Source organism: Schistocerca americana, chromosome 1 (genome assembly GCF_021461395.2).
Source record: "Schistocerca americana isolate TAMUIC-IGC-003095 chromosome 1, iqSchAmer2.1, whole genome shotgun sequence".
Taxonomy (NCBI): domain Eukaryota; kingdom Metazoa; phylum Arthropoda; class Insecta; order Orthoptera; family Acrididae; genus Schistocerca; species Schistocerca americana.
In genome coordinates, this window is record NC_060119.1 from 140,038,859 (window position 1) to 140,065,961 (window position 27,103).

The 27,103-nt window shown below is 45.3% G+C and overlaps 1 protein-coding gene across 1 annotated transcript in view; it reads right to left on the bottom strand.

Moving 5' to 3' along the window:
- LOC124550973 (fibrous sheath CABYR-binding protein-like) overlaps window positions 1-27,103 on the bottom strand; it is a 122,586-nt gene that overhangs the window by 17,438 nt on the left and 78,045 nt on the right. The window contains exons 5-8 of the mRNA XM_047125796.1: window positions 23,201-23,308; window positions 22,376-22,474; window positions 18,247-18,331; window positions 4,739-4,825 (exon numbers count right to left, since the gene is read on the bottom strand). Coding sequence (XP_046981752.1) covers window positions 4,739-4,825; window positions 18,247-18,331; window positions 22,376-22,474; window positions 23,201-23,308 — 379 coding nt within the window. The remainder of the gene's footprint in view (window positions 1-4,738; window positions 4,826-18,246; window positions 18,332-22,375; window positions 22,475-23,200; window positions 23,309-27,103) is intronic.

Here is a 27,103-nt window from a genome sequence, read left to right on the forward strand (position 1 = left end):
GACGTGTCGTCTTCAGCGATGAGAGTCGCTTCTGCCTTGGTGCCAATGATGGTCGTATGCGTGTTTGGCGCCGTGCAGGTGAGCGCCACAATCAGGACTGCATACGACCGAGGCACACAGGGCCAACACCCGGCATCATGGTGTGGGGAGCGATCTCCTACACTGGCCGTACACCACTGGTGATCGTCGAGGGGACACTGAATAGTGCACGGTACATCCAAACCGTCATCGAACCCATCGTTCTACCATTCCTAGACCGGCAAGGGAACTTGCTGTTCCAACAGGACAATGCGCGTCCGCATGTATCCCGTGCCACCCAACGTGCTCTAGAAGGAGTAAGTCATCTACCCTGGCCAGCAAGATCTCCGGATCTGTCCCCCATTGAGCATGTTTGGGACTGGATGAAGCGTCGTCTCACACGGTCTGCACGTCCAGCACGAACGCTGGTCCAACTGAGGCGCCAGGTGGAAATGGCATGGCAAGCCGTTCCACAGGACTACATCCAGCATCTCTACGATCGTCTCCATGGGAGAATAGCAGCCTGCATTGCTGCGAAAGGTGGATATACACTGTACTAGTGCCGACATTGTGCATGCTCTGTTGCCTGTGTCTATGTGCCTGTGGTTCTGTCAGTGTGATCATGTGATGTATCTGACCCCAGGAATGTGTCAATAAAGTTTCCCCTTCCTGGGACAATGAATTCACGGTGTTCTTATTTCAATTTCCAGGAGTGTAATATACTTAAAATCGTTTTGTAGGTGTTGTGTTCCGCCAAAGACTGGTTTGACGCAGCTCTCTTCACTAATCTGTCCTCGGGGAAGTGTCTTAATCTCTGCAAAACTACTGAAACCTACGTACATCTGAATCTGTTTGGTCCCCGATTCGATCCATCCATCAAATCTCCAAAATTCTCCTGTGGCACCACATCTCAAAAGTTTATCTTCTTGCCTTACCATTATTTATGATTCTACATTTTCCCTGTACCATAGACTTTTTACAATCAACACAAAACGAAAACTCAATTGAATTTTTGATGATACTATAAAACAAAGGAAATATCTCTAACATCCAAAAATACAATCCTTGAGACCAGAAGAAGATTCATGGAAAGCCACGTTTGGAGCACAGTTCAGTGAAAGATGGTCGGGAAGCATAAAAGAAACAGTGGGTGACCTTCGAATTCTGGTGTTACAGGAGGCTATTGAAAGTCAAATAAATTGATCACGGAAAGAATGAAGACTCTGCAACGACCCAAAATGTATCGCGAAGAATATAATGAAACGAAGACACTGGTTGCCCCCGTATTGTTTCAGAGTCGTTGCTGAAAACTATAAAGGAATGATGGAAAGAAAGAACTTTAGCAGAAGGTCTTGACACGAGCGTATAAGCAAAGTAGCTGATGATGTGGTATGAAGCAATTATGCTGAAATGGCGATAGTGGACTGCTCTGAGTGTGCATTACCGCCTTCCTTTCGTTTCATATTTATGCGAAGCACAAATATGTGTTACACTAATTGTCAGCGAAAATTTACACTTGATGTGATTGTGGTTTTATAAGGGTTGGGTTGGGTTGTTTGGGTGAAGAGATCAAACAGTGAGGTCTCATCGGATTAGGGAAGGAAGTCGGCCATACCCTTTCAAAGGAACCATCCCGTCATTTGCCTGGAGCGATTTAGGGAAATCACGCAAAACCTAAATCAGGATGGCCGGGTGCGGGATTGAACCGTCGTCCTCCCGAATGCGAGTCCAGTGCGCTAACCACTGCGCCACCTAGCTCGGTTTTTATAAGGTTTCTTCAAGATATCAAAGAGACACTCAATTTGAAACGCTTCTGCTATTCGCACCATCTCATTTCATAAGTACGCAATTTGTCATTCCATTGTTTTCCAAAGAGGCACGTAGGGTACTTTTAGGCGTGGTGTCATACCTTAGCGGACTCCCGCATCTCTGGACGATGAGCGGGTGACATCTTGCACCGGTCAAGAACTTTGGCTAGCGCGAGCCAATCAGGCAAACAGTCGCGGATTTTCAGTTGTGTGGAAGCATGGTCAGCTGGAAGCTTGATTCTGGCGCTGTATTCTGTTTCATTTGGTCCTACCTGGGGCAGAATACCGTTCTGTGAGGAGGTGGACACTAGATGCGGTTTTCGCCATGCTGTATCGTAATTGTTGTGTGAGACTGCAACGAGCTCTTAGATTTTATGAACGCTTTTCGCATCTGTCCGACTACATTCATGCAGATCGTGTTTGTTTATCAAGTCATGACTTACTGGAGTAAAATTTCGTGTGGCGTGCTTCTTATAATTAAAACGAAACTTAACTTTTCTTTGTCGTCAGGTCAGAATCGCGTGCCCATATGGACAGCGCTATCCACTCATACTTAACTCATCCAGGAGTATTTGTAGCATGTTGTCCCTCTCTTATTCAATTATACGTGAGTAAACTGCCTTGATATGGTTACTTTGTGAATATTGTGAAAACTTGGTATATTGTTCCCCTGAGATTACTTGTAGTGAACGATGTAAAGCTGCTTGTTCTGAATCTCAAACAGTGAACGTTAGACTGAATTTGCAACAGTATCTGGATTCGCCTGCTTATACCGTGGAACCTATTTTTGTTCGTTCATGGAACCACGTGGCCTGGTCGTACCCTGATTGCTTGTCCTATTTAACGGCTCTATTTAAATAAGCAATACGCTCGCTTCATAGGGTGAAGTTATGTCATTGCAAATTATCATTGTGCGACTAATGGTTCAGGAAATACGTCGTCATAATGATGCATGAAAACCGAGCTTTTTTAAAAAGACAAAGAGCAAATTACCCAGGCTCAGCCAGTTCAAAATGGTTCAAATGGCTCTGAGCACTATGGGACTTCACATCTGTGGTCATCAGTCCCCTAGAACTTAGAACTATTTAAACCTAATTAACCTAAGGACATCACACACATCCATGCCCGAGGCAGGATTCGAACCTGCGACCGTAGCAGTCGCGCAGTTCCGGACTGCGCGCCTTGAACCGCTAGACCACCGCGGCCGCTCAGCCAGTGTTTGATAATGAGAGCAGTGCTGAATTTCCAACAAACTTTAAACATACTGTTTTATACATGGAGTTCGATTCCTTAAAGAATGGGGTGTGAGTTTACTGGTTCTAGTGTAAGCATTGTATCGACTACAGTGCTAACGGAACTGTTGAGTCATGTTCGAATTCCGCCTCAAAGGAGTGCGACAATCGGCTTCAATCAATCCTTCGATGTGGTACATATTGTTGTCTGTTTTGCCTTAAGCAAGTTCCTGACACCAAAACCACACCTGATTTCGTGACACTACACTCGTTCCATAGACTCCAGACGTTTTATTTAAACAGAAATGTCCTTCACTTCGCGTTTCAGTCGCTGGTCATGTGCCCATCAACACCTCCACGTTGAAAATGTGTTTCTGAGCAGAAAGCACTGTTACCTCCAACTACTGGCGGCGTTCGAAAGTTTCAATCGTTACGTTTAACTGGACATGGAATTTAATTCGCATAGGATATTTATGCACCAGTGAGAGTTCTTTTTATCCTTACTGAACCACCCTCACACAGTTACTTGAGTTTTTAGTGGCAGGCTCAAGAACATCAACGATAAATGTCCACCACTTACTGCAAACGGAACAAGAGCGGATGGTAGGCAATTGAATCTCAATTTAGACAAGTGTAATGTGCTGAGAATATATAGAAAGATAGATCCCTTATCATTTAGCTACAAAATAGTAGGTCAGCAGCTGGAAGCAGTTAATTCCATAAATTATCTGGGAGTAGGCATTAGGAGTGATTTAAAATGGAATGATCATATAAAGTTGATCGTTGGTAAAGCAGATGCCACGCTGAGATTCATTGGAAGAATCCTAAGGAAATACAATCCGAAAACAAAGGAAGTAGGTTACAGTACGCTTGTTCGCCCACTGCTTGAATACTGCTCAGCAGTGTGGGATCCGTACCAGATAGGGTTGATAGAAGAGATAGAGAAGATCCAACGGAGAGCAGCGCGCTTCGTTGCAGGATCATTTAGTAATCGCGAAAGCATTACGGAGATGATAGATAAACTGTAGTGGAAGACTCTGCAGGAGAGACGCTCAGTAGCTCGGTACGGGCTTTTGTTGAAGTTTCGAGAACATACCTTCACCGAAGAGTCAAGCAGTATATTGCTCTCTCCTACGTATATCTCGCGAAGAGACCATGAGGATAAAATCAGAGAGATTAGAGCCCACACAGAAGCATACCGACAATCCTTCTTTCCACGAACAATGTCCGCAGCTCGTGGTCGTGCGGTAGCGTTCTCGCTTCCCGCGCCCGGGTTCCCGGGTTCGATTCCCGGCGGGGTCAGGGATTTTCTCTGCCTCATGATGACTGGGTGTTGTGTGCTGTTCTTAGGTTAGTTAGGTTTAAGTAGTTCTAAGTTCTAGGGGACTGATGACCTCAGATGTTAAGTCCCATAGTGCTCAGAGCCATTTGATGACCATAGATGTTAAGTCCCATAGTGCTCAGAGCCATTTGCACCATTTTTCCACGAACAATACGAGACTGGAATAGAAGGGAGAACCGATAGAGGTACTCAAGGTACCCTCCGCCACACACCGTCAGGTGGCTTGCGGAGTATGGATGTATATGTAGATGTAGATGTAGGCATGTTCCTGAAGTTTCCCATTGATTATGAGACTGAGTTTGAAGGCTACCGTAGACAAAATCTCAAGAATGGCTCACCTGATAAGGCATCAACATGGGTGCCATGGGGCCCTGGGGCACTGAGCTGTCCTGCTGTGTCACCTGGGCAATGGCGCCACTGCTCTCCTAGAACAAGACAACAGTGTCACACTCAGTCACGTGGCACTCTTGCATACAACATAAGGGGTAAGTACAGAAGTACGGGGTGGTTGTAATTAAACTGATTGTGTTCTAAATGCTGCAGTGCAGGCTGTGTACATCACAGGACTGAGACACATCATCAATATGTTTCTTGATCGGTGCGCTCGCAGAGTACGCTGAAAAATAATAGTTTAACGTTCTGCCCCCAGGTGATAGGATGGCGTGGTGGGTGTGGGTGCAGGAAAAGGCGAGGAATGATCAAACCATAATAATAGTTCTCGCACCTTTATTAGAATATGGTCACAAGTTACATCATGTGTTCAGTACGGTAGCCCAACTCAGCAACATACTGCATCCATGATACGGAATGGTCGACAGTTGCTCGCAGCACATCTGGTGTAATCAGAGTGATGTGTTATCGTATGCTATTCTTCAGATCTAGAAGAGTCCGGATACATCTCTAAGAGACAGTGCTTCAGATATCTTCACAACCGGAAGAAATGGTTCAAATGGCTCTGAGCACTATAGGACTTAACAGCTGTGGTCATCAGTCCCCTAGAACTTAGAACTACTTAAACCTAACTAACCTAAGGACATCACACACATCCATGCCCGAGGCAGGATTCGAACCTGCGACCGTAGCAGTCGCGCGGTTCCGGACTGCGCGCCTAGAACCGCGAGACCACCGCGGCCGGCACAACCGGAAGTCACATGGATTTAGCTCGGGGGATCTGGAAGGCCACAATTCTTGAAATTGCCTAGAGATGGTGTGGTCATTACCGAAGGTTTCTCGAAGCATACCTTTCACTTGCCAAGCAGCATGTGGTATCGCCATAGCTTGCTTGAAGATTGGGGTTTTGTACACAGTTCACTCTTGCAAACCCAGAATCACGCGTTGCTCAAGGCGATCCTTATAACATGCAGCTGTCACAGTACACCGAACAGGCCCGCGAGGTGTCGTCTCCTCTAAGAAAAATGGACCGAGAATAAAGGAGCTTGTGAAATTAGATCACACCACACAGTCGCGTAAACTGAGTGCAGTGGATGTTCCTGCACAATATGGGGCGCAGTAGACCATGTATGGAACGTTTTTGTACACTGACGGCACCGTCCAGAGTTAAATTTAAGTCGTCTGTCCAAACAACATTACCCCCCCCCCCCCTCCCCCAAATATCAAATGTTCAAATGTGTGTGAAATCTTATGGGGCTTAACTGCTAAGGTCATCAGTCCCTAAGCTTACACACTACTTAACCTAAATTATCTTAAGAACAAACACACACACACCCATGCCTGAGGGAGGACTCGAACCTCCGCCGGGACCAGCCGCACAGTCCATGACTGCAGCGCCCTAGACCGCTCGGCTACTCCTGGGCGGCCCCAAATATCATCCATTTCTATGTATGCCAAAGAATGAAGGGCAAAGTCACGGCGTTGCAGCCTTTGTTGGGGCTTCGTTTGGTGCACAATATGAACTTTTATGGATATGGGTGTGAAATGCGCTGCAAAATCTTTTGAAATGTTGACCAGCGGAGAGAAAACTCCCGTGACACTACTCGAGCGGTGGCTATTGAATTAAGGGAGAGATGGCCTTTGTAGTTTGGTCCTTCAACCCCCTGAAACCAACCAACCAACCAGCTATTGAATTTGAACCATGTGCTGCACAGTCGATTATATCTACAGCAACTCCATCAAAGTCGGCCGGTGTGGCCGTGCGGTTCTAGGCGCTTCAGTCTGGAACCGCCGTCCTTAGGTTGGTTAGGTTTAAGTAGTTCTAAGTTCTAGGGGACTGATGACCACAGCAGTTAAGTCCCATAGTGCTCAGAGCCATTTGAACCATTTTTTGAACTCCATCAACAGCTACTATGGGAATGGGCCACCCATGCGTTTCTCACAGAGAAGTTCAACAGTCTTAATTCGTTACACCAATAGTCATTAAACAAAAAAAAAAAAAAAAGAAAAATCAACACGTGTCGCCAAGCGGCAAATAGTATAGTGACGTCATAATAGGAAGCATTTCACATTCTGACTGCTTACAGTGCCATGTTTTCACCTGGTGGCAGAAAGTGGAACTATTATTTTTTCAGCATACTACGTACACCGATTAATGAATATACCTATGGAGTTTCAGCGTCTTGCAATGTACACAGCCTGCACCTTAGCACTCTGAACGCCGACAGTCTACTTACAACCACCCGATACATGGCGATGCGTTATGCCAATTCCATTATTTCCGATAGCACTAAATAACTGAAGTGTAAAAGCGTAAAATCTGAATATTCCTGACGATATCATTGCACATGCAACAGAAAGTGGATCGGCATGCTACTTCACTTTCATATTACTGAACGATGGAATGCACTGATGCTACTGTCAAATTAGACGAAATGTACCAGAAGTAAAAGGCGTGATAAGACGATTTGCAAAGTGCCATTATTTGAACTCTACGGAAACTCCCAACTTCGTTCGATGGGAATCAGCTACTTAAATCCTAAAACGCTTGAGGGAGTGTTTTTTCTAGCAGTGGCTAGCGCGCTATTGCCACGCCTTACACATTCATTAAAACCGTTTTGTGTCGATTTTAGTTTATTTACCAAAACGTAAGTAAATTTGGACCCAATAGTGTAATAAAAAAGAATGAAATTTTATTTTCACTTAATTACTGGTCGTCTTTTGTGTGAAACGCTTAAAAGCATGGAACTGCACAGAGGACCTGCACATCAGTAAGAAATTTCTTTTCGAAATCTTGTTCTTTTCCGTACTTCGCACCAACCTAATGGTCTTCTGCTCGTTGTTCTTGGAGAAAATTCTGGAAAATTCCTGTCTATAAGACTTGTCGCTTTTGCTGTTCGAGGTGGACGTCCAGTTGATCACCCTTGTTGTGGAGAGGAAACGTTCAACTTTTCCCCGTGATAATGATAATTTCGTGTGGCTCACTGGCCTGGTGCACGTCTTTCTATTGGGCGCCTTTTCGGAGACTTCCGTGTCCCTAACACACCCTAGTTACCCACTTGGGGAAAGGGGACCCGCAGTTTAAAGTGGAATCGCAACCACGTGTCGTTTCCGGTGACTCCTCACATCATTGGGAGGTGAAGGCTGGATTAAAACGCAGATTGAAATATACAAGGCCCGACTGAGATTCGATCCCGCAAGTGAGACCACCAGCGTGTGTGTGTTTGGAGCTTACATGCTCTCAACGCCGAGGTTATCAGCACCATTACACGTAGCAAAAGAAACGAACGGCTAGATCACTAATCGTGGATTCCAGTCTGTTTTCGTCGCCACCATGTTTTTTTTCTACAGGCTGTATACACTGACGCATGCAGCGTCGAATAAATGACGAAAAATCTTCTGAAAATAATTTTTTTCTCAGCCTAATGGTGGCCATTTGGTACTTCTGCAACTGGAAATCGCTGCCCTCCACGCATCTAATATTCTTGTTGTAATTCACAACATACTTAGCTTTTGCACGATACCATTCTTTGAATTCATTTCTTAAAGTGCACTGTAGAGCATGCTGACTATTACGACATCCCATGCCCTTACCACTTCATCAGCATCTGCTAGTTTCTCTACGCCATTACGCATTCGTCCCTCTCCAGTTTCGTAATTTTTTACGAATCGAGGGAGCTCAGTGAGCTTCCTTTTAGATGAAAGGCAATCTCTCCCAAATGAACGATAATTCCTGCTGAAACAATTCCAATGAATTGACTAAAAACGGGAAGGCCATATATGATGTGCAACAACATAACAATGAAATTAAAGTCCTAGAGCGGATATAGAAAAGCGTTAGACAAGGATGCCTCCACAGTTCGACATGTCTCGTAGAAAAAGCAATGACTGAAACAAAAACAAGGTTCAAGAGATGGAAAAAATTCATAAAATTAATGATGAGCTATTCTGATAACAGCGAGGAAAAATTATAGAATCTGTGGAATACGTTACGTGGCAGCTTATTCCCGCATAAATGGCCATTTTGTTGAATTTTTTTTTTTTTTTTTTTTTTTTTTTTTTTTTTTTTTTTTTTTTTTTGCAGAAACATTACTAGGAATTTGCTGATTGTATTGCACTGCATTGAACTGGGCCACAGTGGTAGACAACCCCACAGCAGGCTACAGCAGTCCACTCACCCCACCGCCGCCCCACAACGAACCCAGTGTTATTGTGTGTTTCGGCTCCCAGTGGACCCCCGGGAACGTCTCAGACCGGACGAGCGTAAACTCAACGTTTGTGTGGTAGAGTAATTACGGCGTACGCGTACGTGGAGATAGTGTTTGCGCAGCAATCGCCGACATAGTGTAACTGTGGCGGAATAAGGGGAACCAGCCCGCATTCGCCGAGGCAGATGGAAAACCGCCTTAAAAACCATCCACAGGCTGGCCGGCACACCGGACCTGGACACTACTCGGCCGGGCGGATTCGTGCTGGGGACCGGCACGCCTTCCCGTCCGGAAAGCAGTGAGTTAGACTGCACGGTTAACCGGGCGGGCAATTTTCTGATTAATTTGTTGTGAGTTTAATTAAGTTTCGTTGACTAGAAGTATATTTAATTTGATTAGTTGCGTAGGACATTTTTAGGATTTCATAAGCCATTGGTCAGTCCAAAAAATAAAATCTCATTAATCATGATTTCAATTCTAGTGGAATCCTTTATGAATACACTGACAGGACTGATGTGATTCTTGTTTACATTGTGCAAGCGATATTCTTTGTATAACGGAGGAAGCAGGAGCTGTTGAAAAGACCGCTGAGTGATGGCAAGACTATTAGGAGTTTGCTAGGCAGTACCACTATCCGAACGCTGCGGTCAAGCAACAGAATTAACGGAAATAACTTAGATGGTATGAAAATGATTGCGTGGGGATCCTTTCTCCATAAAATGTCAATAGATGATAAGCCGAGCCACAACCTTCGTTCAGGCGAGTCGTGTAAATATAAAAAAGCTGAATCAGCTGGAACTTTAGGTAAGTTCACCCACAAGAACTCTTTACCTGCAGCTGCTATGTTGGCTATAAAACCCGTTCTTAGAAGAAATGTGTGACAGAGAAAACACAAAATGTGAAACAGTCATTCAATAGCGTAGTATGGACCAGTGTAACTAAAAACGTACTTGTGGGATATCACACATTGAAAATAAAATGGAATGTCGTGTGGCTAGGGCCTCCCGTCGGGTAGACCGGTCGACTGGTCCAAGCCATTTTAGCTGACGCCACTTCGGCGAGTTGCGTGTCGATGGGGATGAGATGATGATGAAGACAGCACAACAGCCAGTCCCTCGAGCGGAGTAAATCTTCGACCCAACCCCAAATCGAACCTGGGCCACTTAGCTGACCACTCGGCTATTGGGATGTATGCCGCACATTGATGCTTTGTGTGTGTAATGCTGTCATCACATTTAAGGAGGGCAATATTGATAGAGTGAAAGTATTGGTGGAGCTGGGACCAATGACTGGTTGGAATACGTGAGCCATGCTCGAGGAAGTGGACAAGGGGCGAGTCAACAAGGCTGAGCTACAAGCCCAGAAAGTGTCCAAGGAGGCAAGATGGTTGAAGATCTACATCTACATCTACATCTATACTCCGCGAGCCACCTTACGGTGTGTGGCGGAGGGTACTTATTGTACCACTATCTGATCCCCCCTTCCCTGTTCCATTCACGAATTGTGCGTGGGAAGAACGACTGCTTGTAAGTCTCCGTATTTGCTCTAATTTCTCGGATCTTTTCGTTGTGATCATTACGCGAGATATATGTGGGCGGTAGTAATATGTTGCCCATCTCTTCCCGGAATGTGCTCTCTCGTAATTTCGATAATAAACCTCTCCGTATTACGTAACGCCTTTCTTGAAGTGTCCGCCACTGGAGCTTGTTCAGCATCTCCGTAACGCTCTCGCGCTGACTAAATGTCCCCATGACGAATCGCGCTGCTTTTCGCTGGATCATGTCTATCTCTTCTATTAATCCAACCTGGTAAGGGTCCCATACTGATGAGCAATACTCAAGAATCGGACGAACAAGCGTTTTGTAAGCTACTTCTTTCGTCGATGAGTCACATTTTCTTAGAATTCTTCCTATAAATCTCAACCTGGCGCCTGCTTTTCCCACTATTTGTTTTATGTGATCATTCCACTTCAGATCGCTCCGGATAGTAACTCCTAAGTATTTTACGGTCGTTACCGCTTCCAATGATTTACCACCTATGGCATAATCGTACTGGAATGGATTTCTGCCCCTATGTATGCGCATTATATTACATTTATCTACATTTAGGGAAAGCTGCCAGCTGTCGCACCATGCATTAATCCTCTGCAGGTCCTCCTGGAGTACGTACGAGTCTTCTGGTGTTGCTACTTTCTTGTAGACAACCGTGTCATCTGCAAATAGCCTCACGGAGCTACCGATGTTGTCAACTAAGTCATTTATGTATATTGTAAACAATAAAGGTCCTATCACGCTTCCCTGCGGTACTCCCGAAATGACCCGAAATCAATAGATTAGTAAGAGGATGCGTTAGGACGACGTAGAAGGTGAATAAGAATACGGTGCTGCCGTGTCTTAGCCGTTGAATCTATTAAAAAGTGAGCTCTAACTTGAATTAATTTGCCATTACAATTTCTGAGAAGACAAATTCTCAGACAAATGACCTGTTTTCTCAGGAACTAAAAAAAATGGCTCTTCATTTTTTTACAGGTAATTTATAATACTTTTATTGTGATACATCTCTCGCACGGTAGAGATAGCGTGTATACTTCCAGTAAAATGTTCAAGAATTCAGGAAAAACTGTAATAAAAAACACAACAGAAAAAAATTCTATCCCAACTCCCAGAACTACATACTTCATCCTAAACTAGAAGAGTTAGTGCGTGGAGAATGTTTAAGTAACCTGCAAAGGTTTCACTAATTTTCATGATGTAGTTGTTGGGAAAATGGGTCAAGCAATCAATAAATTTAACATTAGCTGGATAAGCCATTCATACTACCATTAAAAGAACCAGAAGAGGTCATAAATGCGTTAAGAGCTGTTCTTTAGCACAGGCAGACAGTACAGAATTCGCTTCAGCTCATGTCTGCACACCTGGCTGCGCCAGGACTGGCCTAGCTGTCATAAAGCTCCATTTTATGGCGTAGAAAGAAATCCTCTTGGGAAGATAATGTGAGGTGCAGACGCTGGAATGGGAGAAACTTAGCATCCGACGTTTCTCTGCAGTCTCAATGCAAAAGAATGTTAGTTTAAAATCGTCACAACTGGGTCTGGCGCGCTTTCCTGTGTGCGCTTCATGTATTCCATTCGACTTGCTAAGGTTAGAAACCAGTCGTGAAGTGCAAGAGTTTTTCTGCCTTCCGGCCAACACCAGGCCATCATTGGTTAAAAAAGCCGCGAGAGTTCATTTATCGTGTTTACAGAATTATCATTGGTCGGAAGTCACAAGTTCCGCAGCAATTGGCCGGCGAGATTCCTACACTGGCAGAAACAGTAGACTTTCAGAAATTTAAGCCAGAGGACACTCATGGACAGATGGTTGAAGTGGACGTCGCTAGCCGTTGGGAGATGGAAGAGTAAGGACTTGCTGCCAGTTAACCTACGAGATGAGACTTCCTGTCATACAGAAAGATGTCTGCACTTTAGTACTGAGTACAGATTGCGAGTTGGACTCAGCATGGATGTGTGTGATGTCCTTAGGTTAGTTAGGTTTAAGTAGTTCTAAGTCTAGGGGACTGGTGACCTCAGATATTAAGTCCCATAGTGCTCAGAGCCATTTTTTTTCCTCGCTCACACTGTATGAGAGTGGTGAGAATGACCCAGCGACGCAGTCACCAAGTCGGGAGGAACGGAATGTAGTTAACTTTCACCAGGGCCGAACTGCACAGTTTTCACGACTCCAACCAGGTAGTTGCTTCCATCATGCACTTTGGCGGTTCTGTTGTTGTTCGAACTTACTTTTCCGTGTTCTTCCTTTAACCACTACCCATTTCTACAGACATTGGCCATACCCGCGACTTAATTTCATGATTATGCTTTTATTGTATCCCAATGTTAGATTTCATAATTACAATCCCTTATTCATTTCTTAAATGCTCACATACGTATCTCAGTGGATAATTCATATGTCGATGCTTTGCGGTAATAAAGAAAATTGTTAAAGAGACCACTTGATTCTGTTGTAGACAGATGAGCCCCTTCATTAATATTCTTAAGTAACAGAACCCAGTATGTTGTCCCCGATACGATGTGTTCGACAAGGACAAGTATACCGTAAGGAGTGCCCCAGGGAAGTATGCTAGGACCGCTATTGCTTACTATTTACATAAATGATATGATGGACACGGTGGGCAGGAACCTGGAATGTTTACTGATGATGCCGTGGTGTACGGTAAGGTGTCGAAGATGAGTGACTGCAGGAGGATACAAGAAGACTTAGACAAAATTTTCAGATAGTGTTATAAATGGCAACTAGCTCTAAATGTAGAAAAATGTAAGTTAATGCAGAGGAGTAGGCAAAACGACCTGTAACGTTCGCATTAGCAGTGTCCTACTTGACAGAGTCGCGACGTTTAAATATATGGGCGACACGTTGCAAAGCGTACGAACAGGAACGAGAATGTGAGGATTGTGGTAGGGACGGCGTGTGTTCGACGTGGTTTACTGGAAGAATTTTAGGAAAGTGTGGTTCTTCTGTGAAGAAGATCACGGATAGGACGCTGGTGCCCCCTATTCTTGAGTAATTTTTTGTATGTTCATCTACTCACTGGAGGTCTTGAGCAACGCTCGAGTGTTTGGGATCCGTATTAGGTCAGACTAAACGAAGCAACTCAGGGGTGGGCTGCTACATTTGTCACCGCTAGTTTCGAACAGAATGAAAACTGTTATGGAGATGCTTTGGGAATTCAAATGGGAACCAGTGCGGGGACGGGGGGAAGGAAAGGCGAAGTTCTTTTCGGGAGAACACTGCTGACAACATTTAGAGAACCGGCATTTGAAACTGACTGCAAAACGATTCTACAGCCGCCAATATACGTTTCGCGTAAGTACCATGAAGATAAGATACGAGAAAAGGGCTCATGCGGAGGTATATACACTCCTGGAAATGGAAAAAAGAACACATTGACACCGGTGTGTCAGACCCACCATACTTGCTCCGGACACTGCGAGAGGGCTGTACAAGCAATGATCACACGCACGGCACAGCGGACACACCAGGAACCGCGGTGTTGGCCGTCGAATGGCGCTAGCTGCGCAGCATTTGTGCACCGCCGCCGTCAGTGTCAGCCAGTTTGCCGTGGCGTACGGAGCTCCATTGCAGTCTTTAACACTGGTAGCATGCCGCGACAGCGTGGACGTGAACCGTATGTGCAGTTGACGGACTTTGAGCGAGGGCGTATAGTGGGCATGCGGGAGGCCGGGTGGACGTACCGCCGAATTGCTCAACACGTGGGGCGTGAGGTCTCCACAGTACATCGATGTTGTCGCCAGTGGTCGGCGGATGGTGCACGTGCCCGTCGACCTGGGACCGGACCGCAGCGACGCACGGATGCACGCCAAGATCGTAGGATCCTACGCAGTGCCGTAGGGGACCGCACCGCCACTTCCCAGCAAATTAGGGACACTGTTGCTCCTGGGGTATCGGCGAGGACCATTCGCAACCGTCTCCATGAAGCTGGGCTACGGTCCCGCACACCGTTAGGCCGTCTTCCGCTCACGCCCCAACATCGTGCAGCCCGCCTCCAGTGGTGTCGCGACAGGCGTGAATGGAGGGACGAATGGAGACGTGTCGTCTTCAGCGATGAGAGTCGCTTCTGCCTTGGTGCCAATGATGGTCGTATGCGTGTTTGGCGCCGTGCAGGTGAGCGCCACAATCAGGACTGCATACGACCGAGGCACACAGGGCCAACACCCGGCATCATGGTGTGGGGAGCGATCTCCTACACTGGCCGTACACCACTGGTGATCGTCGAGGGGACACTGAATAGTGCACGGTACATCCAAACCGTCATCGAACCCATCGTTCTACCATTCCTAGACCGGCAAGGGAACTTGCTGTTCCAACAGGACAATGCACGTCCGCATGTATCCCGTGCCACCCAACGTGCTCTAGAACGTGTAAGTCAACTACCCTGGCCAGCAAGATCTCCGGATCTGTCCCCCATTGAGCATGTTTGGGACTGGATGAAGCGTCGTCTCACGCGGTCTGCATGTCCAGCACGAACGCTGGTCCAACTGAGGCGCCAGGTGGAAATGGCATGGCAAGCCGTTCCACAGGACTACATCCAGCATCTCTACGATCGTCTCCATGGGAGAATAGCAGCCTGCATTGCTGCGAAAGGTGGATATACACTGTACTAGTGCCGACATTGTGCATGCTCTGTTGCCTGTGTCTATGTGCCTGTGGTTCTGTCAGTGTGATCATGTGATGTATCTGACCCCAGGAATGTGTCAATAAAGTTTCCCCTTCCTGGGACAATGAATTCACGGCGTTCTTATTTCAATTTCCAGGAGTGTAGATAGTCCTTTTTCCCTCGCTCTGTTTGTGAGCGAAACAGGAAAAGAAATGACTAGCAGTGGTACAATGTACTCTCCACAACGCAACGTACGGTAGCTTGTGGAGTACGTATGTAGAAGCAGATGTAGAATTTATCCACGTGTGGTGTGGCACCTGTATTTTCATGCTTGATTAGGCAATCATACTAGTTTTCCTTCGACAAGACGTTTCTGTTGCGCGACATGGTTTTCTTTCTTAAATTTGCATGACACTGTAGGGAGATTACCTTCTTTGCCGGTGGTCAGGGATCGTACTTATAGCACCTTGTGGTATACTGAATAGTATGTCATCTGACAGTCGGCACACAAACCAAAACATTGCATCAAAACAAGTTCCTAGTGCTGTGAAATTTGGAAAAAAACCAAATTGGCGTTTATAAGAAGAGGAGCAACACGAAAAATGGAACAGGAGCATAATATGTAGAAAACCGTCCACGAAAGTCCGCAGCTCGTGATCGTGCGGTAGCGTTCTCGCTTCCCACGCCCGGGTTCCCGGGTTCGATTCCCGGCGGGGTCAGGGATTTTCTCTGCCTCGTGATGACTGGGTGTTGTGTGCTGTCCTTAGGTTAGTTAGGTTTAAGTAGTTCTAAGTTCTAGGGGACTGATGACCATAGCTGTTAAGTCCCATAGTGCTCAGAGTCATTTTTTTCGTCCACGAAAGCTGCCATGCAGAAAATAAAGGCGAAACGCGTATGGCAAGGAAATTGTGTTTCATTCAGTTGTAGTCAGACGGTCCATAAAGTAAAAATTATCAATATACCGTAACACCCATGAATCGTCTGCTAATACTAAAGGTAAGGAATCTGGAAGGCTATACTTAGTACGAAGGGCAAAAAGAAGGGTACATTCCAGCAATGTGTGGGATACCGTCAGTCTGGATATAATGGAAATGGAAATGAAGTCCCATGCTTACAGAGCGTAGGGGAACGATGCAGGAGACCCGCACCGCCTTACTAGGCAAGGTCCTAATAGAGGTGGTTTGCCGTTGCCTTCCTCCGACCGTAATGGGGAGGAATGATGATGATGAAGACGACACAACAACACCCAGTCATCTCGAGGCAGGAAAAATCCCTGACCCCGCCGGGAATCGAACCCGGGACCCCGTGCTCGGGAAACGAGAATGCTACCGCGAGACCACGAGTGGCGGACCAGTCTGGTTATACAGCCACATTATGGTGGTCGTTCGTTACGCAAGAGAAAACAATCGAGTATGACTGATGCGTCGACGGCGTAAGACAGTGGACTCCTTCCGAGAGAAGCGGAAGGAAGAGCGCCAAACTGCAGTAGTCTCCTTGATTGTGTACGAAACATTTGATTATTTCAACAGCCTCTCTTATTGTCGCTGCTGCATCCACGACTGGTAACGGAAATTTGTGATAAGGTCTTATGGGACCAAACTGCTGAGGTTATCGTCCCTAGGCTTACACACTACTTAATCCAACTTAAATTAAATTACGCTAAGGACAATACACACATCCATGCCCTAGGGAGGACTCGATCCTTCGACGAGAGGAGCCGTACGAGCCGCGACAAGACCCCCCAGACCGCGCGGCTACCCCGTGCGGCTCCACGACTGATGAACAAGCACAATGGGTTCTTGAAAAGCTATAGGATAGCCACAATCCAATCGGTGTTCAACGATTCTTTTTAGTGTTAAAAAGTCACACGGCCTAATACCAAAAGGATTTTGTTCTGATTATGATTTATATTTTGCAAGCTTCAATGTAGTAGAACTTTATTTCATATCTGCTGAAAATCGTATTCAAGTTACAAAATTTGCGATCAGGATGGGCAGAGAAACTTAATGTACCATGGAGTGTTCAGCTTCTGAACCAGGTATCTGACCCTTATCTTAATCAGGTTTCTCGCCAACAGCAACAACCGATGTGAATATACAGCCAAGAAAGACGCAGCAAAAAATATCCTCGGAACATAGGTATGCAGCTTACGGGCTGCAAAAACTGCTGCTTTCAAAACGACTGTGAGTGATTTGTTTTCCTCCGCAGCTCATTATGCCTGCCCAGTATGGAACATGTCTGACGCCTAGAAAACAGATATCACCGTTACCGAACATGCTCCATAACATAGAGTAAACTAAGAAGTATGACACCATTCATTTTTTCACTCACATGCATCACATTTTAAGGTCGACGATATTCAACTCATAAACGCAACTGGATTCAGCAACAGTTACTGAATGTATGCGTCAATTGTAACCTGACTTTAGATATATTTACCGATGCAAACTCATACGTGAGTCGTCCACATGGTGAATGTTGCGCTGCAGTAGTGACTGTAAAAATGTGTGTGTGCGTGTGAGTGAGTGTGTGTGTATGCGTGTATTATGCAGATATATGCGAAACAAGGGAGTACAAGTAGCAGAACGAAAGTAAATGAACCTAAGGGACGTAAATATACAACTCGGGAAACGCGGTAGGTAAAGGAATCGTTATTTTACACAGGGGAGTCGACTAAAACATGGAGATGTATTGCGCCAACTGAATATGGCTGAAAACCCGGAACGCGTACTAGCCCAAATACGATTATAAAAAAAGTGGCTTATTGCTGTATTTCTTCAAGCAAGTTTTCCCATTTCGCACCTTTGCCATTTGGTAATGTAATGATAATACTTTACAGCACATAGTAGTACGCCACCTGTTTCGTAGATTTTTGATCAACTCAAATAATCTATATAAAAACTACACCTCTCAGAATTTAAGTAATTCCAGACGTATGTCATCGACTTCCGCTGACTTGTCTGAGCCACTCTGTCACACTTTGACCGCATAACTGGATCACCGGGTTGTTCTATATAAACTTCATCTTGTATGACTTATCGTTGGTGTTAGGAGTAAGACAGAAGATACAGTACCTGTGCCGATGGCTGCTGGTCGGCTGGCGGAACCTGCACCTGGATAGTTTCTTCCGCTGGACTTCCCGCCGGCATTGGGTCACCGCTGGAAACAGAGGAAATCCATTTACCATCGCGATGTCAGAGATCGCTAAAGCGTGCAGATGTTCACCAACTGATCGAATCTTGGTGGTAGTATTTCTACTCCATTAATTTTCTGGTGAACATCCGTGCACAGTCTAGCTCTTTCACTGATATCCCAGCCTCATAACCTCTGAGTACACTCACATCGAGGATGGCCAGAAGATATGTGGCCGAAATACATTTCCAGACAAAAAAAAAGTGAAGCACTAGGAAACATGGTCGGATGTCAATACAGCTTCGTACATGCACACGCCAGCGGTGGGTATGTCAATCATTTAGAGTTGTAATTCCCTGTGGCAGTTATAGAGTGCGTTTGGGTGGGCCGTGTTCACTGTTTTTACAATTCCTGGTGAGGGGTGGACGAGGGTTGTGGTTGAAAGACACACAGATACCGCGAATTCTGTGAGGCAGCATTTTCAGCACGTTATTGTGGAGCTGATTGTGGGTCTCCATGGCCGGCTGGTAGAATCGTAAAATAACCAGAGTTGTGGGGCATTCGAATGTCGTAGCGGCCCGATGGTGGATCGGATGGGAAAGTGTGGGCAGGTAGAGTTAATCGAGGTCCCGGTTGGCCAATTATAACCACCACAACGGTGGATATATTATGTATCAAGCTCATCCTAACCCCTGTCGTCCGAGAACAAGTAATGGGCTACCTGTGACGTTCTGTGTCTGAATCGTGATAGATGGTTCAAGACTTCCGCTGGGATCGGTTGACTGCTTTGTCTTCATAGAATGTTTTTGGTGGTATGGACGAGGCGTGGGAGGCTAGCGAGAGAGCGCTCATGGACAAAGATGGCAAGTGGCTCTACTAGCGCAAGAAGGTTTTGCCGGCGCAGCGGGTAGCGAGCGGACGGTTTTGGCAAGGCTGCTGGGAGGAGAAGAGCGTGCGTGTGTGAGGGAGGCAGATGATCAGACTTTCGCTAGTTCGAAGGAAGAAGACGGCACGTCATGGTAGCCATCTTGTGTAGAATGATGGTATGTCGCTTTTGGAACTTTTGGAACTTTTGTCACTGAAAATGAGGGGACTGGTTTCGGTCTCACCAGATGAAGTGATCTTGTTCTAGAACTTTACAGAACTGTGTTAGGAAGCTGATGTTTTAAGAAGGGGAGAAATATGGACAGCACCGGTAACGAGTAAGTTGGTTTGGTTTGGTGGAAACAAAGCACCAACTGTAGCCTGCTCTATTGGTCGAGAAGTACCTATTGTTCTGGTAGTTGGGACTGAGAAGTGTGGTACGAGTAGTACAAAGGCACGACCGGCCGGCGTTTGGAGCCCGGGCATTTCAAAAGAGATAAACGGCGCGCTACTTCTCCAATAGTATAGAACGCCCAGAAGGCAAACACAGTTGAACAAAATTATTCCTTGGGGGTAGCGCAAACCTGCAAACCTATACAGAAGCCGCCCCTGCTGTAGATGTAAATCACATCTACAGACTTCCCTTCCATTTGGATAATTCCTTCGGAGTGTCTCATTTTTTTTGTCTTAGAGTGTAATTGTAAATCGTAAAGTTAAAATAAACACGAGGGTTGACTGAAAAGTAATGCCTCCACCATCGTAACTCTTTAACGGTTGGCAGCATTGGTATGCGGCAGTTACTGGCTTGTTGAGTAGCCTCTTCTCTACACATCCAGTTGGCGGGAAGCCTTAGTACTGAACGGTTGTGTTGTTACAGTGTAAAGTATGGAATCCTGAGCAGACGGTCGGTCAATGCGATTTAAGCAACGTGCAGTCATTGAATTCTTAACAGCACAAGGTGTCACCCCGAAGGAGATTTATCAGAGAATGAAAGCAGTTCATGGTGATTGTGTTGATGTGAGAACTGTGTGTCGTTGGTCGAGTAAGTTTAAAGATGTTGAGGCGGGAACATCTGACCTGCGTGACAGCAACCACTGAGTTTCACAAGCAAAATGTTGACAGATTGATTCAGGACGATCGTCGTATCACTCAGAAAAAAATTTGCAAGCACAACTGGCATTTCACTAAAACGTGTGGATCACATTATTGCTTTGCTTGGCTATCGGAAGATCTGTGAACGATATGTGTCCCAGATGCTGGCTCCTGAAATGAAAGCGCACAGGCTTGAAATTTGCCAAGAACTCCTCTCGTGGTACAAGAATGAAGGTGACGCCTTTCTCCATTCAATCATGGGACATCATTACGCTTCTAACGTGATGGCTTCAGAAAACTTGTTCATCGTTGGCAGAAATGTATCCAATTGGCTGGTAATTACATGGAAAAGTGAATATTGGCAATTAAAGATCACATTCTAAGGATAACACTACTGGCCATTAAAATTGCTACACCACGAAGATGATATGCTACAGACGCGAAATTTAACCATCAGGAAGAAGATTCTGTGACATGCAAATGATTAGCTTTTCAGAGCATTCACAGAAGGTTGGCGCCGGTGGCGACACCTACAACGTGCTGACATGAGGAAACTTTCCAACCGATTTCTCATACACAGACAGCAGTTGACCGGCGTTGCCTGGTGAAACGTTGTTGTGATGCCTCGTGTAAGGAGGAGAAATGCGTACTATCACATTTCCGACTTTTATAAATGTCTGATTGTAGCCTATCGCGATTGCAACATTGCTGCTCGCGTTGGCCGAGATCCAATGACTGTTAGCAGTATATGGAATCGGTGGGTTCAGGAGGGTAATACGGAACACCGTGCTGGATCCCAACGGCCTCGTATCACTAGCAGTCGAGATGACAGGCATCTTATCCGCATGGCTGTAACGGATCGTGCAGCCACATCTCGATCCCTGAGTCAACAGATGGGGACGTTTGCAAAACAACAACCATCTGCACGAACAGTTCGAAGACGTTTGCAGCAGCATGGACTGACTATCAGCTCGGAGACCGTGGCTGTGGTTACCCTTGACGCTGCATCACAGACAGGAGCGTCAGCGATGGTGTACTCAACGACGAACCTGGGTGCACGAATGGCAAAACGTCATTTTTTCGGATGAATCCAGGTTCTGTTTACAGCATCATGATGGTCGCATCCATGTTTGGCGACATCGCGGTGAACGCACATTGGAAGCGTGTATTCCTCATCGTCATACTGGCGTATCACCCGTCTTGATGGTACGGGGTGCCATTGGTTACACGTCTCGGTCACCTCTTGTTCGCATTGACGGCACTTTGAACAGTGGACGTTACATTTCAAATGTGTTACGACCCGTGGTTCTACCCTTCATTCGATCCCTGCGAAACCCTACATATCAGCAGGATAATGCACGACCGCATTTTGCAGGTCCTGTACGGGCTTTCTGGATACAGAAAATGTTCGACTGCTGCCCTGGCCAGCACATTTTCCAGATCTCTCACCAATTGAAAACGTCTGGTCAATGGTGGCCGAGCAACTGGCTCGTCACAATACGCCAGTCACTACTCTTGATGAACTGTGGTATCGTGTTGAAGCTGCATGGGCAGCTGTACCTGTACACGCCATCCAAGCTCTGTTTGACTCAATGCCCAGGCGTATCAAGGCCGTTATTACGGCCAGAGGTGGTTGTTCTGGGTACTGATTTCTCTGGATCTATGCATCCAAATTGCGTGAGAATGTAATCACATGTCAGTTCTAGTATAATATATTTTTCCAATGAATACCCGTTTATCACCTGGATTTCTTCTTGGTGTAGCAATTGTAATGGCCAGTAGTGTGTTTCTGCGTTTGATTTATTAAAATATTGCCATTCAGACCCAATTAACGAAGGTGGAGGCATTACTTTTCAGTCAAACCTCATATATTCTAAAAATACTATTGCAGATAAAGAATAATATCATCCACTCCCCATACCTGTCTCCTCTCTGGAGCAGATAAAACGCCGTTCTGCAATTTTTTTCATATATTAATCAGTAACTAGCATATCTGGTAAGCAAAGTATGACACTTAAAAGAAAATGTCCTTACCCTTAGGCTGTATAAGTACACAATATCTGCATCCCCGTAGGTCTCAAACAATTAACAAAAAAATTATCAAAGCAGCAGTACCTCATGTCTGGCTGTTGGTCCTGCTGCTGTGACGTCCCATCCACCTCCAGCATCGAGTGCTCGTACTGCACCGGCTCACCGGCGGCGCCGTCCTCCCTCCTGTAACAAGCAGAGGCCTGTTTATGTCATCCCTGCAGTAAAGGAGTTCCGGTGCCTTGGAAGCAAAGTAACACAGGATCTACAATGCAAAGAGCACATAAAAACGAGACTAGCACAGGCGAAGAGGGCATTCTTTGGTAGAAGAAATGTACTAGCGCCAAACGTGAGCCTTAATTTGAGCACCAAATTTCTTACAATACACGTAAAAAACATAGCATCATATAGAAGCAAATCATGGACTGTGCGAAAACCGTAAAAGAAGGTAATCGGTGCTTTTCAGGTGTGGCGTCGAAAATTAAGTAGATTGCTGAGAAATGGGAAGGTCTTCCATAGAATACTTTGCAGGAGAATGGATAGGATGTCAGGACCTGTGTTAAGACAGCAGGAAACAATTTACGTCAGCTGTAGGGGACTTAGAGCGTAGGGGAAGATAGAGAACGGGATGTATTCAACAGATAATGGAGGACGTTGGGTGCAAGTCACACTCTGAGCTGGAGTGATTGGCACAGGGGAGGAATTTGTGGCAGGCCACATCAAACCAGACTGAAGACTAAAACTAACAGTTGAATACTAAAAAGTCCAGCTTGTAATACAGTAAACGACAATAGATCTATAGCTATTTGTGGGCTTATAATAACAATAACATTGTTTATGACATATAGCAAGCTAGTTGCATACTGAAATTCAATACTGTGATTTTTTTCGTAGTTGAGAAACATTTCTTACCTGACAATAGTCTGTTGATCCGGCTGCTGTTGCTGCGGCATCATCTGGTCTGGTGGATGGTCGATCAGCAGCATCGAGTGTTCGTATTTTTGTGGCATCTGGTCGCCGCTATGGAATAGAATACCACGCCTTCTTTCAGTTTTCCTTATAGACAAGTATATTCTTCACTGGGAGTCGGGTGTCAGGCGTCAGGTGTTAGGCGTTAGGCGATCAGCACACGCCCTCAGGCTTGAGGTCCAGGAGTCATGTCCCTGTTCGAGCTGAAGAGATTGTGTTGACTCCCTAAAGCCAAACGCCCAACGCTCGATACCCGATGCCCGACAGTCCGTAAGAAACCGACACACATAGACACACAATAGTGCAATTGAACTAGGAGTTTACAATTAAACTGCAAGTATAAACAAATTCGGAAGGAATGAGCAGAAGATGATGTGGTCAGAAGTACGGCCATCTTGGATCTTTAGAGTATTACAGGAGGCTTGACAGCCACAACTGAACCGTCTTCCGTGGTAGTGGAAACTATCAAAAAAAAATGGTTCAAATGGCTCTGAGCACTATGGGACTCAACTGCTGTGGTCATAAGTCCCCTAGAACTTAGAACTACTTAAACCTAACTAACCTAAGGACAGCACACAACACCCAGCCATCACGAGGCAGAGAAAATCCCTGACCCCGCCGGGAATCGAACCCGGGAACCCTGGCGTGGGAAGCGAGAACGCTACCGCACGACCACGAGATGCGGGCTGGAAACTATCGATGTGCTAAACGTCCCTCAGCTATCAGTAAGGAAGATGAGACCTATCGACAAACACTTTGATATGTAGTTATTACTGGAGAACCTGGACAATCTTGTTACTGATATTGGTAGTATAAATTACAACCGAAAATGGCACGCTTATTAATAGGAAGTGTACTTCGCCCATTACAAATTTGGAAATTTGTGGTAAGTTCCTACCGGACCAAACTGCTGAAGTCATCGGTCCCTAGGCTTACACACTAAATTAAACTAACTTACGCTAAGGACAACACCCATGCCCGAGGGAGGACTCGAACCTCCAACTGGGTAGCCGCGCTAACCGTGGCAAGGCGCCCTAAACCGCGAGGCTACCCCGCCAGGCACGCCCATTATAGACTCGTTTTCTGATAACGTTATGGTTGTTAAAATCTGTTGTAAAATGGACTGTCAGGAGCAAGTGAGAAGGGACGGCTTATAATGTTAAACAAGGAGGTGTATGGATCCTTTAACTATTAGCTACATAGTCAGTTCTTCAAGTTCGTCACGGCAAGACAGTGGTTTCAAGTCGGAGCTATGTCTTCCCCTACACGGGGACGATAGTGTGATAGTAAAAGGAATACTGAAAATATCGCAAAGAATCAATGGAAATCATTTCGTGGAAATATAAACATCTCGTGGCTACGCCATGTAAAGTGGAATTACCTGACGTTATATAGGATCTTCTAATGGAGGAGGTGCCTGGAATATTTCAACAGATTTTGTGTGGACGACTATTACCTTTGGATTTGGACACAAAGCTACATTTAGCAAGTATTTTTTAATAAGATGGAGGTGTGATACTACCTAAGATTAAATTCCGCATGGAAGGACGCTGCCAGGGAAACAGCAATGTGATTTGGGGGCAATGATAAGACAGTAGGGATTGACTCAACGTGGATGACCTCCAATTGTAAAGACATACGAGTGTCATTCTAAAAGAAATGCACACTATTTTTGTAAAAATACAGTTTTCATTCTGCATGTGTGAAAGTTTTACAGTGTGTAGGTACATCCCTCCCGCTTGTTTTCAAACTTAGTCCAACCTGTTCCCGTGAGTGGCGCCGTCACAGCAAGTCTTCAAGATGGCTGCTACACTTGCCGTTCGTCACAAGCAACGTGCTGTCATAGAATTCCTGTGCTGTGAAAACGAGACAGTGGGAAACATTCACAAGAGGTTGAAAAAGGTGTATGGAGATGCTGCTGTCGATCGCAGTACAGTTAGTCGGTGGGCAAACAGGTTACGTGATGAAAGTGGGCACTGCAATATTGAGGATTGTCCTCGCAGCGGCAGGCCTCGTACTGCACACACTCCAGACAATGCGCAGAGAGTTAACGAAATGGTGACTGCTGACAGACGCATCACAGTGAACGAAATGTCACACTACTTTGGGATAGGGGAAGGAAGTGTTTGCAGAATACTGAAAGTGTTGGCGTTAAAAAAGGTTTGTGCCAGGTGGGTTCCCAGGATGTTGACAGGGCTCACAAAGAAACAAGAAAAACGGTATGCAGCGAACTTTTGGAACAGTACGAGAATGGTGGAGATGAATTTCTTGGAAGAACTGTAAAAGGTGATGAAACATGGCTCCATCATTTTTCAACAGAGACGAAGAGGCAATCAATGAAGTGGCATCATGAAAATTCACCCAAGAAAAAAAAACTTCAAAACCACACCTTCTGCTGGAAAGGTTATGGCTACAGTGTTTTTCGATTGCGGACTCTTGCTTGTGGACATCATGCCAAGTGGAACCACAATAAATTCTGATACATATGTCACGACACTGAAGAAACTTCAAGCTCGACTGAGTCGTGTTCGACCACATCGGCAAAAGCAGGGTGTTTTGCAGTTGCACGACAATTCACGGCCACATGTCAGTCAAAAAAACCATGGAAGCGATCACAAAACTCGGATGGACAACACTGAAACACCCGCCTCACAGTCCTGGCTTGGCTCCATGTGACTATCATCTCTTTGGGAAACTGAAAGACTCTTCGTGGTATAAGATTTGAAGATGATGACTCCCTTGTGCACGCTGCCAAACAGTGGCTCCAACAGGTTGGTCCAGAATTTTACCGTGTGGGTACACAGGCGCTGGTTCCAAGATGGTGTAAGGCAGTTGAGAGGGATGGAAATTATGTAGAGAAATGAAAATATTGTTCCTAAATGATGTATCTACACATGGTAAAACTTTCAAACATGTAGAATGAAAGATGGATTTTTTTTTAAAAAAAAAAGTAGTGTGCGTTTATTTTGGAGTGACCCTCGTATAACAAATTTGTATGTCAAACCAAAAGCCCAGGCGTGAACAAAGTTATCAGTAACCATCTTACAGATTTGATAAGGTGTTCAAACAGACTAGCACGAGAAAAGCTTAGGTCCTCCTTGGCTAAAGAACATGGTAGTACCAGGCTGGAGGTTACAACATAAAACTAGAAAATGGATCATGTATTTGTCCCTATGCAATACCGTTTAACAGTTTTAAACTCCGACAAACAGTACTTACAATGCGCTCCACTGTACTCTGTGCCAGTCACGTGCTTGTGGTGCCAATTAACGAATAACTTACAGAACAGCTGCTCTGTGATGTTCAACAAGGTTCTGCAGTTTGCCTAGTGCGGTAATAGGAAAACATGAAAACTAACTGGCATCAAATACGCCTTCCTGATTCTCAAGACAGAGAAAAGCTTATAAATTATGTTCTGTATGCATATAGTTTTAATTACCTACCTCAAAACTACGTGGAGATGCTTAACACTGCTCCAAAAAAGAAACAGAAGTGATTTATTATAGCATGGGAAACATTTCTCTCTATCCAGGACACTGTTCTGCATAATATCGTCAGATATAGACACCACCAAATTACGACTGGTATCCACAAACAATGTTATCCCACAACTCCTAAGAAAAAATGTAAGTGTATACACAGACTTAAACCATTCCCCATTGTAGAAATTGTGCTTTTAGTGCAATTACTATTTTGTGTGTACGAAAAAGAAGACTGAAAATGGAAGAGATTGCAATCATAAAAGAAGACAACTACCACAGCTGTTGCAGATCTGCAGGCAAGGCTTATACATTGCTTTGAACACAGTCTACGGCAAAATCTGACTATAACAGGGGAATATAAAAT